We start from the raw sequence: 15,563 nt of genomic DNA, 5'->3' as shown, positions 1-15,563 counted from the left end.
CGCATCTTCTGGCAAAACACGGGAATTCATTCGGCGTGAGCATTACAGGGCATTATGGGCATGAGGGTCTGTTGCTCTACCATTGGAGAAAGCATAACTTGGTCATTGAAGTTGTGTGACAGTCAATCACTGTTTGCGGATACCATAGAAATGAATGAGAAGTGCTGTAAACTGAATCATACCTGTCGCGCAATTGTCCATGAGTTCACTTATAAAAGCATTTTTTTCAGAGTAAACTCTAAAAATAGATCAACCCAAAAGGAATGTTTCAGAGCAAACATGTCGAAGATTAGTCGATGGGCAGTCGATTCATTAAATGATAAGCCATTTTTCCCAAAAGCAGTTTATTCAGTGAAGCCTGTCCTCCATTGACATCCATTAAAAAAGGCCTGTGGTCTCCTTCCCTGTGTACCACAGCGATAGCGGGCATTACGCTTTTTTTTGGCTAACCTTGCAGGCTTGCCTTCAAGTGGCTTTACTAGAAACCTACAGGCAAATGAGTTTGATCAAGGTTGAGGCCCCTGGGCTAGAATATATGTAATATTGATTCATGTTTTTATATTTTACTTTATGCTTTTTATTTTATGCTTATGTGATTAATTACCTAGAAGACATAACATTTTGCAATTTTTTTTATGTTTTGCTAACTCTCCAAAGACAAACCTAAACATGCAAAATCATTAACAAGCAGAATGTTTCTGATTGGCACATATAACATTAGAGGTTTTTAAACATATCTCTATAATCCAAACTCTTCCAGCTGTGTTTATATACAAGATCAAGAGCTGCTCAATTGGATTTTGGATATGAAAAAAAAAAAAATCAAAGGAATTTCACTTGAGGAACTGCCTTTTATGAGAGTAAAAGATGTCATTGGGATGCAGTCTCTTAATTCTCCATCTTTCTTTACCACTTACTTCAATTCTCCTCTCACCATACCTTTTTTTTCCTCACAGCATTTGCGGTTGTGGTTTTAACCGTGTGCTATAAAAACAAAACATTGTGCAGAAAAGCAGAAAATACACTCATAAACTACTCCAACTGCTCATAAATTACCCCACCCTCTTCCTGTCAACCACTTTTATTCACATTTTTTGAAGGTGAGAATGTATTCAGTTAATACATTTAATTGTACTGACCTGAATAATTATTATATGCTATGCAAATATCAAAGCATATTCTTCAAGTAAGTTTGTGCTGATATTAATTCTTTTGAACGTTGTGTGGCGGTTTTGAGTAAACCACAACTTCTTTTTATATTGCTACCTAGGTCTCACTATGCAGTGTGGAATGGAAAGCTATGTGCAAATTACGGGCAGGAGTTAAAGGGTTTGTGGACTGGATTGACCATATGCAGGCTTGCTGTGTAAGCCTGGCTGGACAGCAGGTTTGTCTGGCAGGCAGTTTAGATGGAAATCCTTCCAAAAGCTTGATTGGTCGACAGAAAATGTTTATCACATGGTAGACTGAGCATGTATGAATGGAGTTTTGTTTTGACTGCTTGTAAATACTTGAATCCGACCACATATTTAGGAATGGGATGGAAGAGAATCAACTATTGAAAATCACATTTTGATTGACCAATAATGTTGAATATTTAATGTCTATGATTGCGACTATGGATGGTCGTAGGGAAATTCTGTACAATTAGGCTGGTTTCAGGATGCTTTTCTTTGGGTGCGTTGTTTACATAAGCTCAAAACAAAAAAAAGATGAATTATATATAAAAAAAATATTTTTTCAAATATATAAAATAAATAAAAAATACATTATCATATACCTATTATTTTTACTTTAACAAATTAAATTAAACTTCTCTTGCCCGATCAAGGTTGTCTAATTGCATTATTTTTCAGTTTTCTATTTAATTTTATTCCCATTATTGTAATACCTTCCTTTTAACTGGTTTATTTTACCTCCAATGTTATATGTAACGGTCCGTTTTCTTTCATGCGATTCTTCTTTGTTCTGAAATGTTTGTGTGCGTTATGAATAATTGAGGTTGAGTGCATTGCAGGAGCGTAGAGAAGGATATATAGGTCACTGTGCGATCGCTGCTCAGGGAGGTAGAAAACATACATACAGACACACTCACACATTTACACACACATGCACATAAATGATTCTCCATGGAGTGTTGGTTTTGGCTAGAAACCTGACGTGAGATGTGTTGTCTTTTCCCGCACAGTCCCGATAAAAGGAAAACCTGTCCCTCAGGGCCACCGTAGAAACAAACCTCATTGTCGTCGATGGCGTTTGCGACGGTCCAACAAGGGTTATTTATGTTCATCTTGCCCGTTTTTTTGTAAATTGAAAATGCGAAGCATTTATGTAACCAAAGATACTCTCATTGTTTGTTCGATTAAATCAAGTACGTTAGTATGTGAGTACACAAAATCTTTGGGACTCTGTCTTAAAGGGATAGTTTCCAAAAATTCTGTCCCTCAATTTTTTCCAAACCTGTATTAGTTTCTTTCTTCTGCTGAAGTAAAAAGAAGAACGTTGGTAACCAGACAGCTGACGGCACCCATGAGGGTGAGTAAATGATGACAAACATTTTTGGGTGATCTATCCCTTTAATGTGTTTAACAGATAAGCATATTTTATTTGTGAAGTGGCAGGCCGAGGTGGGTTCAGGTCACACATTAAGTGATTCATTCTCGATTTCCAAGTGCTCTGCCCTTCTGAAAGTTGTGAATTATGCGTGCGCTGTGTGTAGTAGGGCGTTTATATGTGTCTTTCTTGCACATGACCTACATTCGTCAGGCTCTGGCTGTTAGCATAAAACCGCCTCGATCACATCGTCACCCGGAGCGTGTTATTGTTGCTGCCGTTCCATCATTTGTTCGGCTCCTGCTCTCTGTGGGATCCTGTTTGCATTGTATCGAATCCGGTCGTCGTCGTCCAAACCACATGTTTGTTTTTGTTTAGTCACTACATTTGTCACAGTCATATTTTCAGTCAATTCAAAGATGAATAACAGCCGGAACACCTGAGAAGGACAAAAGCAAAACAGTTTGAAGAAAATTGAAAAGATGGATGTGTAAAGCACTCTTATATCATGAAGAGTTCACTGTGCATGATGCTGTAACTAATGCACTAATCTTTAAGCTGTTACCATAGTAACATAGAAATGCAGGTGGGAATAAATGGTTGTCTGCTTGGCAACCTTACTGATGAGCAGAGCTCTACTTCTGCAGATAGTGCTGATCTGAGGTCAGCTTCCGCGTATCACCTCTGCACTTACGAAGTTTTCAGATTCAGGAGTGAGAATTGGATATGGAACAAGTCGCTGTACACGTTTTCTGTATGTATAAAGTATGCATTAACCATTCATGCATTTACTCTCTGTTCTACCCTTTTTCTCACTCAACCTGCTTTTTAAAAATAATTTCTTTTGACCAGATGCAATAAAATGCAGGAGTAGAGGCTGGTTTTCATGTTATTCAAAAGATCATGAGTCGATAGAGGTAAGAGAGGAAGTTTATAAACTAATTGTACACTTTTTTTTGTCTTTCTCTTTTGACATCTGCTTCATGTTTTCGTGACTTCACCCTTTATTTGTCTTCACACACCTTTAACATCCCCTTTTGCACTACATAGTTAGTTTATTCCGTTTTGAAAATTGCATTGGCCTGTTTCATCCTCGTTTATTTTAATACAATAGACAGAATGTTAGCGAGTTATGTTGTCATTGTTGTACATAGTATTGTAATGCTTTACTCAGGGTTGCAGAAGCTGCTTAAAAACTGTAGCTTTCCAAAGCTAAATGCTACTTATATTTTAATGTAGTTATACTACAGGCAATTTAATTTTTATTTATTCTTTTATTTATTTTTTGCAGTTCCCATAAATGCAGGTCTTGTCTAGATATATGGCAGTATATGGTATCTTTACCATTTAATTCACCTTACTTTTTTTTCTTTCCTGCATTTGCATTTGCTATTATGTTACATAACATAACCTATAGCAGGTCTTGTCTAGATATATGGCTTTATGCACCTTACATAACTGTTATAAATGCTTTAGTTTGGGTAACTAGTGCTTTTTAGCGACTCTATAATAAGCCTGTCTGGTACAGGCTTGAATTTGAATTGGCACTGTGTATCATGCTGAATAGCTGATAATATTATTGTAAATCTAAATCCAGCTACTGGTTTGTGTATCCCTCCGCCTCGTTCTTTGGGTATGACTGGCATACCAATTTGCTTATACTCTGAATGGTTAATCAGATGAGATTTTGTGATTTGATCCGACCTCATAAGACACCCACACTGTCACACACACACACACTGCGGCAGGCATGTGCAACGTGTGTGTGCTTCCTCCAGATGAAGCAGGATGAACTGCTGCATCTCCACAGACACACACACATTCGGCAGGGTGCATCGCTCCCAGCATATGTGCTGGTTTCCATGGAGACAGAGAGTTAAAAATAACATGGGCGACGGCTTTATTGTACCATTCACCAACACGTCTGACACAAAATGTCACATACGCATATACACACGGAGACCCCATCCCCCTCGGCGATGTGACGGGACTGACGTTACTGACGGCCATAATGGGCAGAAACTGTGAACGCTGGACTCTTGTATCCGGCTGGTTCTCGTGCACGCGCTCACACACACTCCGCTTGCCCCATGGGCTCTGCAGTGCTGCTGCACCCCACCCTGCTGCAGTGGCATTCTTAAACACACATGCGTGTGCATGAGAAGCCCCCTTTACCCACATTAACCCATTTCCAACTGCAAACAGCAGCCGCGCTCTGAACGACACAACCTAAAGCACATACACACATCTCTCATTTTCACATCCCAGCGATCTCTTGACGTAAAAGAATAAGTCAGACAGAGAGACGTCGTCCCAAGAGCAGTTCACTGTAAGACACAGGAACTTCATTAACCTAATTTGAATCCCTTGAGCATCCTTTCCTTTACAAGAATAGTTACTGAGACAGATGTTTAAGATGATGAGTAATTATTTTTATTCACTTTTCCCTTTTGTCTCTACATTTAAACACCATGACAGTTGACATGGTAAAAAGAGACATGGCCTGGCAGGTGATGCGCGTGCTCGACGAGGGCTCCCTAAAAACAACATTTTTTATATTTCAAGTTGTATAAATTAAGATTAATTGATATATTAATTAACAATATACATTACATAACATGCATTACTTTAATTAACATACATTAAATAACAATGAAAAAGTATACATATACATATACACTATATACTAATAAAACACTATAAAATAACAACACTATAGTGCACATAGATACCGTTCAAAAAATTTGGGGTCAATAAGGTTGTTGTTTTTTCCAAAATAATTAAATACTTGTATTCTGTAAGGATGCATTAAACTGATCAACAGTGACAGTAAAGACATTCACTGTATAATGTTACAAAAAGATTTCTATTTTTATAAAATGCTGTTCTTTTGAACTCTCTGAAATTTCTGTTAATCAAAAAACAAAAATGTAGCACAAAATTATTAAGCAGCACACGTTTCTTAAGCACCAAATCAGCATATTATAATGATTTCTGAAGGAGTAAATTCAGCTTTGCCATAACAGGAATAAATTGCGTTTTAAAAATATATTCAAAGAGAAAACAGTTCATTTAAGTTGTAATTATATTTCACAATATTACTGTATTTTTGATCAAATAAATGCAGCCTTGGTGAGCATTAAAGACTTTTTTTTTCAAGAACACAAAGACCCCATTGTTAATGTACATTATACAGCATTTTACTTATTATTTTAAATTATATATGCCCATTTTAATGATTAATCTTTGTTGCTCTTGAAAATGTCTCACAAAATGAAGATGGGCACTGATAAAGCCCAGGATATCCTTTACAAACCTTGACCTTATTGGACTTGTAAACAGAAGAAAACGCAGGTGTGTTTGTGTGCGTAACGTTACTGCGTGCATTGTGCCGAATGAAATGGAAGCCGTTTCAACAAAGACTCCATCCATCGGTTCCTTCCTGTTCTCTGTTATTCTGTGGTTGCTGTTAGACCACATGTAAGAAGTTATGACATCATATTGTATATGTATTCTGGACAGTGTTCTGAAGTGCGTCACACTTGTTCATTTATATGCACACAAAACGTTGTATATTTTATCTTAGCATATCAATATTTGTGTATTTGTATAAGTTGGAAAGACAGAGCAGTGTGTGTCTGAAACTTCCTGTTGGAGAGCATGTTTATGTTGAGCCAGCTATAGTCACACACATGTAGTGGACCATCTTTTGTGTCTGATTTGTGCGTTTCTGTCATACAGTATGTGCTAGTTTATGTATGCTCTAGCAGTCTGTGTGTTAATATGTGGCATTAGTTATTAAATGGCTGGAAGAACTCTGTATTTGCATCTATTTGAATAGATATTAAGTACGCAAATTCCTTTATGGGATTAATACAATGGCATTTTGAAGCAGTTTTTTTGAAGTATCATGGTTTTCACAAAAATATTAAGCAGCACAATTGTTTTCAACATTGATAATAATAAGAAATGTTTCATGAGCATCAAATCAGCATATTAGAATGATTTCTGAAGGATCATGTGACACTGAAGACTGGAGTAATGATGCTGAATATTCAGCTTTGCCATCACACGCTTAAATATTCACATAGAAAACTTTTATTTTAAATTGTAATAATATTTCACAATGTTACTGTTAATCCTGTATTTTTAAGCAAATAAATGCAGCCTCGGTGACCATAAGAAATTGTACTGACCTCAAAACTTTGAACGGTAGGCGTACGACCATGGTACATGTCCAATGTACAGCATATGAGCTCTGCCTACTGCTTAAAGGTGAAGTCTTTTTTTTTTTTTCTTAAAATACTTTCAACAATCCCAGTTTAATCTGCAGAGATGACTATAAGTAGCTGTTTGTTGGTCGAGTTCTCTTAAGAGTGTAAACACTGTGGTGCTTTCAACAATGCTTTGTTAGTAGTGGCCTGACGCTGTGGCATTTACTCAGTCTAAAGTACCTGGAGAAAGCTATCTGTTAGCATTCCTATGTGTATTTCAGTGTAATGTTTAGGACATCTGTCACATTTTTTTAAATTATTATGATTATTTTTGTCACTTTGTTTGGTTCTGCTAGTGGCAGGTTTCTCAGTCTAGCTTGTTTAGCTAACTTTTAGCTACTCTCATAAACATTGTTTCCACAGCACAATTTCCTTACGCTGTCTCCATTTCAAATTCTGCATGTGCGCACTTGCAGCAGACATCCCGTCGTAAGGTGGGCTTCAAAAGGGTCATGTCTGGAGGTAGTTATGTGATTAGCATAATTAGCCTCAGTGTGATAGCCACATCCTGCTGGGAACTCAGGTGATGGCAGAGGAGGAGGAGCTGAGGTGTCCTGGCTCTGTGATCCTGTGCTGTAAAATGACAAATTACCACCCGTTTATCCTAGAGGTGTCTGTGACACTGATCTCAAACACTGATAACTCTCTCTCGCTCAGACTGCTTTTTCTCCATCTCTCTCTCTCTAGAAACGAAGAGAAACAAATTTAAGTCAATTAATTTACATATATTGGATTGTAGGCCTATTAATTGTATGTTGAATAATAAAAGATTTTTTTTTAAACATTAATCTTACCATTTTACATTTTCGTTGATGAATGCAGCATTCTTTTATTATAGCATGTGAAAATAAGCAGTTTTGAGCTGCAACCAGCCTTGTCTCCTTTTCAGCACTAGGGGCCAGTGTTGAGAAAATATTGTTTTTTGATTGACAAACCTGGATTAAAATCCCAACGTATTATTTTCATCACTTATTGTTTTTTAATTAACCAAACAAAGTGCATCACCATCCATTTAATCATTCAACTTAAATTGGGTTATTATTATTATTGTAGTAAATTATTTTATTTACTTTTATAGTTTTCTCCAAATTTAAGTTGATTAAAATTCAGTTTCCTTAACCTTTTACCTGCTTTAAAGTCACTGATCATTATTTTCCTGATGTATGCTCGTTACATAAATTGAGCTGGCATCTTTTCTTTTTTTATTATTTTGTGTATAGGTCTACATACTCAAATTTGTATACACAGGATACTAAGTATCTTCAGTTCAGTCTTGCAACATAGATCACACACTCTCAGAAAAAAATGGTACAAAAGCTGTCACTAGGACGGTACGGTTTACCATTTAGGTACTATACATACACTTTTGGTGCCAATATGCACATTTTAAGGTACTAATATGCACCTTTTGAAAGGGTACCGCCCCGATGACAGCTTTTGTACCTTTTTTTCTGCGAGTGCAGGATCACAAAGCGCCCTCAGTCCCAGATAAATCAAAGCAGAGTGTGATTAAACAAGCTTTTCGCTTCCTGTCTGAGAAATTCTTACATGCAAACCCACATTCCCACACTTTCATGATTTAGAAAGTAGAAATACCAATACAAGTAGTAAATGTGTATGTGAGTGTGTGGCCAGAAATACAGATGGGAAGCAGATAAGAAGAGTGATCCCTGGAAAAAGAGCTAGAGTATTCCGGATAGAGAAACACAACAGCTGTTAGACTTTTTTTTTTTTTTTTAAGCCGTGACATTTAAGACTTTCTGAACAGTGGTAATGATTTTTAGCTCCAAGAAAATGGTGCATATCTAAAGAAATAGCAAAAAAAGAGAGGTGTTTGATGGGAACTAGTGTATTCCAGGCATGTTTCTGGTCTGTTTGCACACATAAAATGTGATATTAAAGAGAGCCGCAGTCAAAGGCAGAGGAAGGGTGTGACTCGAGAGAGGATGAGGAAAGAATAGAACAGGTGTGCTCCATGCGGGCCGCGCAGAAGCCATAGTACCACCCATGTCTTGTGACTTTTGCAAGTCTTCAAAAGATAAAGTGTGCATTCAGGCATCACACCATTGTCAGACAGTGCTGCAAATGCTCCTTTTATTGTCATCAACTATCTGCTCTGCTTTTACATACTGCATGTTGCAGTTTAAACTGACCACAAAAATCACACATAAACTCAATTTCACCTCAGACGTCTGTCATTGCAATTGCCATATTGGCTTGTGAATATGTGCTGTTAATGGGCATCTTGCAGAGCCACAAGCTGCCGGACCAAGCGGTCAAACCTGTGTTTTTATGTTTGCCAACGTGATTCTGTCTGTACTAAACACTCTCCTACTGTCAGTCCATTTGAAGCCAAGGTCACAGGCACAGGATGACCAGATTAACATGGATTAGCGGGAAGGTCTGTATTATTCCAGGACTGCGGTGTGTACGGTTCGCGCACACACACATTTTTGTACAGCTCTTTGTGAGGACATTCATTGACACAATGCAATCTCCAGCTCCTTAACCTTACCCATCAAATCTAAGTGCCTAACCCAAACCATTACCCTAAACCTACCCTTAACCTAATTATAACCTTGTCCCTAAAACTAAGGACCGGACAAAATGTCCCCCTTTACTTTCTTGGTCTTAAACTCAAACTGGTCCTCACAAAGATAGTTGTACAAGTACACACACACACACACACACTCAAATACATGCTCACACATGCACACAAGGATGTTCACTTCTCAAATATGCACACATGGGGGCTCTCATTCACTTTGATGTCTACACCAAGCGACAAGCTATTATTATGACATAATACAACGTTTAGAGTTTTATTTGTATCAGTTACTTTGTGCTGAAAATACTTTTATGTATGAATGATTATGTATGAGGACTATTTTAATAAAATACTCCTCAGCTCCTAACTGGATTAGGCCCTATAGCTTATTTATAGACAGAAAAGCTTTTTTCTTTTGCCTTATTGTACCATATTGTATTCATGATTGTGGTTACATTTGCTGTTCATTTTAATATTGTGAGATAATGCAGCTCATTAATTCTTCAATATCAATTACTTTTGATGATCCAAACTCTGTTTAATACAACTGAAAGATGTTTCCATTTTTGATGGTTTTTTTTCTTCCCTGTCATACACTGAAAATGTTGTAGGATTTACTTTATACAATTTTCACTTAGAAATTACTTGTAAATTCCACAAATAATTCCACAGAATGGATGTATAGCTAATTTATGGGCATAAAACAAATTTCTTTGCATTTGTACAAACTCTGTGTATGATTTTCCAGGAATAATCATATCAAAACACCCTTCTTTTTGTATTCCCGATTGAAATCCCCCTTTGGACCAGCTCTTACACTGGCCCGTTAGAAGATTAAGGGCAAACGGAGTGTACCACCTGCATGATGCCCCTAGAAATGGGGGGGGACTTGAGGTGGAGATGGAGCAGTGTAAGTGCAGATGCTGCAGATGGGCTTACTCTGGTGCAAGGGTTAGTCTGTTTATGTGGCTGACGGCTGCTAACCGCAGCAGGTGAGCTTATGCGCTAGCATGCATGAAGATGAACGGAATGAGTGTTGAAGGGCGGCTGACCTGGCTAAGGGACAGTTGGCGTAGCTGTCCTTACTGAACAATGGCTTTTGCCTGCTGTGTTCCTGTCAGATCCAGAGGTACGTCCTTCCGTGCATTCCTTTCCAGTTCGTCCAGTCATAGAATTCTGTTGCCTCTCTTCCTGTGGTTTAAATTGCTATTCATTTTTATATTGTTTGTGAAATAATGTAGCTCGTTTATAGATAGATCAGTTTGACTGTCCAAACTCTATTATATAACTGAAAGATATTTGCATCTCTTCTTCTTGTCTAATGTTTTTTTTTTTTCTCTTTCCTGGAATACACTGACATTTTTTTTTGTAGGATTTACTTTCAAACCATTTTCACTCTTTTTCAGAAATTGCTAATCCATCCATCTTGTTATTTCTCTATCTGAGATTGTTTTTGTACTAGGAACGCTATGCCTGCCATAGTGATGATGTCTCTGTCACACAGACTGTCTGTCCATGTTTGGTGTGACATGTTGGATCATGCATTTGTGTAAACCGTAAAGTGCTGTGTTGTTGCATGCTGAATTACAGCGTTCGACTGTTGTCTTTCTTTTCCATGGAGGCTTTAGCTGGCTGAGGTTTATTCCTTGCATTGTATTACGGGTGTGCAATATTGAAAAAAATATATTTTGATGATAACAATATTAACAATAATAACAATAATAATTAATAATTTGAATATTGAAATATGATTTTATTTTTATTTTTAATGAAATGAAATGATACTCAATTTAAAAAAACTGCCTAAGTCTTATCGAGTGAGTCATTGAATCATTAATTTAACTGATTCGTTCAAACAGCTGATTCAGGAACAGAGACACTGCAGTTCTATTGCGGCTTTGTTTGGAACTATTTTCATTGACAAAATAGAGCAAAAAGAGATAGTCTAATCTTTACAAAATTGTGTCTAAATATAACTTACAATATTAACTTCTTGTTTATTGAACAGTTGTATAAAAATCAACATCACATTTGCAATTATGCTGATATTTGTGAAAAACCGCACTCTTGCTTGTGTAATATTTCTTATATATCATATAGAAATATAAGACAAAAACTCATATTAGGGCATTTTCACCCCCTTTGATTTTTGGGGGCATTTTCGTTAAATAACAATTACAATATTTTCATAGACGATACATCGCAGAAATTAAAAAGAAATTATCCTCCAAAGAACTGATGAATGTAGGGTGTTGATTATAAGAATAGTTTCGCAAAAATGAAAATTCTGTCATTATATACTAACGCTTGTGTTGATTCAACCTGCATGCTGTTATTTTTATATTTATAGTTAACTTATAGTAAGACACTTTAAAGAATCGTCACACAGCTTTTCACCATACAATGACGGTTCTTAGCTGTTATGCTTCAAAAAGGACAAAAACACTGCAAACGTAGTCCATATATCTATTGTATTTCTTCAGGCTAAGGACTTGGAATGTAGTGCACAAGTTTTTTTGACTACTTTTGTGGTGGTTTTATGATGCTTTTTGACATCCATTGTCACTGTGTCAACTGTCATTTTATGCAAAAGAAATGTGAAGAATCTTCGAAAAACAGATGAAAACATGGGAAAATAACTGCATATAGGTTTGGAACAACATGACAGAATTGATATTTGGGTGAACTATCCCTTTAAGAAAATCTGAATTATTAAACTGACACACTGGCAGTAGAGTTTATTAAGGGTGAGAGAGAGAGAGAGAGAGAGAGAGAGAGAGAGAGAGAGAGAGAGAGAGAGAGAGAAAGAGAGAGAGAGAGAGAGAGAGAGAGTGAGAGTGTGTGTTGCCCTACATATAAACTCAACAGCCCATCTGATTTGCTTATCTTGTCCTCTGTCTGAAATCTGTTTATTACTCTCTTCTATTATTTGTTGAGAAAAAGGTTCAGAATGAATGATGGACCTAAAACAGGAATCAAAGTGAATAAGTAGCTTTTAAAAAAATGGATGCTTCATCCTCACCCATAATCTTTGACTGTTATAAGCTGAGTTTGGTTTTAAAATGTGTGTGTGTGTGTGTGTGTGTGTGTGTGTATGTGTGCGTGCGTGTGTGTGTGTGTGTGTGTGTGCGGAGCAGTGCATTGGTCAGCACTACAGGAGGCAGCGGTCAGTCCTCATGCTTCAGTGATTCTGCTATGGCTCATTTGTAAAGGTCTATAAGTCAAGTCTCCACAGGGCCCCTCAAGCCAGCCATAGTGCCCTCAAATCAGGCTTATCTTATCAGAGACCCCCTTTAAATGGAGGGTGGGGATGTACTTTTAGGATGAACTGCTTTGGATTTAAGGAAACACGCATCTGCATAAATAGCTCTGTTTACCTTTGAGATATAAATAAATTATAAATGTATGAGTTGTACTTTGTCTTGATATTTAGCCTTCTTCTTCCATGGTCTTAGTTTATATACGTTTTATGCATTACACAAATTATACCTAGTGATATATAACATTTTCACCTGGAGTAAATTGCATGTAAGCACATCCATAGGAAACCTTTCATTTATTTATATTGCATGTCACTTATCACTTATTTTTGCAACAACATACAAGTCTTTACTTTAACTTTTGATACATTTTACGCGTCCTTTGCTGAATAAAAGCATACTTTTTTCACCCCCCAAAAAAACTTCCTGACCACAAACTTTTGAACATTAGTGTACAGTATATAATGCATATATAAAAATATGGTACCAGTTTTGGTACCATGTTAGGTCACCAGTTGACATGACTTTTAAAAGTATTTCATAACAGTATTTCGTTACTCCCTAAAAAATAATTAATTGCATAACTTAGTTACTTTTATGGAAAGAAATTTGTTTTTCCACCTGGGCTGGGCTTGCTTTTTTGTTTTTGACACCTTTCACACCAAAATTGAAATGAATAAGCCTCGGGCTGAAGGAAATGCTATTTCATGCCTGTACAGTAGAGGGCGCAGCTCAAACAAATCGTTCAGGGACAAGAGAGGTGTCAGTCAATAAATAGGAAAACAAAGTAACTTGCATTACTTATTTGAAAAAGTAACTCAGATATTTTGTTATAAATTTAAAAGTAGTCTAATGCGTTACTTTCCTAGTTACTTGAAAAAAGTAATCTGATTACATTACTCACGATACATGTAATGCATCACCCCTAACACTGTTCATGAGATTGATAGAAATGGCAATATAATGTGTTAAAATTAAATCAAATAATAATATAATTTTTCGCTAATTTATATACAAAAACGGCTTCTTAAAATGTTACATTTACTGAAAGTATCTTGGCACATAAGTTGGAACGTAATAATAAAACAGGTCACAAGAGGTTCAACCGGTGTAAACATTATGGATCCCCTGCTGTATGGGAAGGAAAGTGCTCCTCGAAGAGGTTCAGATATATTAATAGATCTAGTCCATAGACTTGTTAGTGCTGTGTAGTATCAGTGGGTATTAAGCTCTCCTGCAGAGGGACCAGCTGTGAGACACAGAGTCCCCAGCCCCCATCAGTGAGAGTCTATCTCCATCCATACAGCAGGCAGCTGGACGGCTACAGCTAACAATCTGCTTTTATGTAATAAATGTATTTATCATTGATCAGTTAGTGAATGAGGGTCTATCATATTTTTGTTTAATGCCGTTTAGTGCTTTAATATTAAGTCTACCAATAGATAAATTCACTATTTGATTTTCCTCAGCAAGATCTCAGCAATGTCTTTCTCTGCTAGGCAAGCTTGACCTAGATTCATCTACGCTAGCGCTCCGACTGCTAATGACTAGAGCATCTGTATATAAAAGAAGAACTGCAATGATGATTTGTGTTGCGTGAATGTAATTTAATGTAGTCTGGTTTCTTTTACTTTACATACAGTGCAATGCATAAGTGAATACACCCATGCTAAAGTTGACTAAAAAGAGGAATAAAAAATCATATTTTGGAAATTGAACTTAATGCCTTAATTTAAAAAATTAGGAAAAATCCAACCTTTAAGGACACCAATTTTCTTTGTGAATGAATAATGTATCGTAAATAAATAAATGTTCTTCCTTAAAATACATGGTGCATAAGTGTGTACACCCCTATGTTAAATTCCCATAGAGGCAGGCAGATTTTTATTTTTAAGTATTTTTTTTAATTTTTTTTTAGGATACTATGCATCCTGATAAAGTTCCCTTGGCCTTTGGAATTAAAATAGCCCCACATCATCACATAGCCTTCACCATACCTAGAGATTGGCATGGGGTACTTTCCATAAGATCATCTCTCAATGCAAATCAAACTAGCTTTTAGGCTAACTGAAATAAAACCATGCCAATCTCTAGGTATGGTGAAGGCTATGTGATGATTAAATTAAGGCATTAAGTTAAATTTCCAAAATATGATTTTTTATTCCTCTTTTTAGTCAACTTTAGCATGGGTGTATTCACTTATGCATTGCACTGTAGTTTTTAGAAATGCCCAATAACATTGGCGGTCATATTGATGCTCATTTTAGCGATATCAAGATGATAAGTAAAATAGGTTAAATATGTTAAATCCGATAAATTATAGCAGAAAAAATAATGGAACCTCACATTAATTCATAGGCGTTTCATTGAGTTTTTTATTATTTGAAAGCCATATTTTTCCTTTTTTTTTTTTTTTTGGTTGCCCATGATTTATTTTATTCGAATGGTTCGTTATTGGCCTACATTTGTAAAATGTTTGTGTTGTGAAGCATGTTAGAGATCTAGACTTTTATGGTGAGCATTTTTATTTTGTAATCAGTATAGACTAATAACCAATAGCCAATAAACAACCGTTAATTTATTTGAATTAAATTTAATAATTAATACTTTTATTCAGCTAGGACACATTTATATTGATCAAAAGTAATTTATTATGTTCTATTCCAAATAAATGTCACATAAAAGTTTCTATTCATCAAAGAATCCTGAAAATAATAATAATAATAATAATAAAGAATTCTTGAGCACCAAATCAGCATATGCAGAATGATTTCTGAATGATCATGTGACACTGAAGACTGGAGTCACAGCTTGAAATTTCAGCTTTGGCATCACAGGAACAAATTATACTTTAAAGTATATTAAAATAAATAAAACAGTTATTTTAAATTGTAATAATATTTTACAGTATTGCTGTTTTTATAGGAT

At 36.1% G+C, this 15,563-nt stretch overlaps 1 protein-coding gene across 3 annotated transcripts in view; it reads left to right on the top strand.

The window, feature by feature from the left end:
• Positions 1–15,563, top strand: part of nhsb (Nance-Horan syndrome b (congenital cataracts and dental anomalies)) — a 56,521-nt gene that overhangs the window by 23,501 nt on the left and 17,457 nt on the right. Inside the window, exon 1 of one of the 3 annotated variants that reach the window (XM_084100230.1) lies at positions 10,256–10,504. The exons of 1 other annotated variant lie outside the window; for it this stretch is intronic. In XM_084100230.1, the coding sequence (XP_083956356.1) occupies positions 10,468–10,504 (37 nt within the window). In that variant the 5' untranslated portion in view covers positions 10,256–10,467. Of the gene's footprint in view, positions 1–10,255; positions 10,505–15,563 lie in introns of those variants that run through there. One more of the 3 variants, XM_084100231.1, reaches the window with a different exon arrangement.

This window comes from Abramis brama (genome assembly GCF_963993115.1).
Source record: "Abramis brama genome assembly, chromosome: 23".
NCBI lineage: Eukaryota > Metazoa > Chordata > Actinopteri > Cypriniformes > Leuciscidae > Abramis > Abramis brama.
This window is presented reverse-complemented; position numbering and strand designations above follow the sequence as displayed.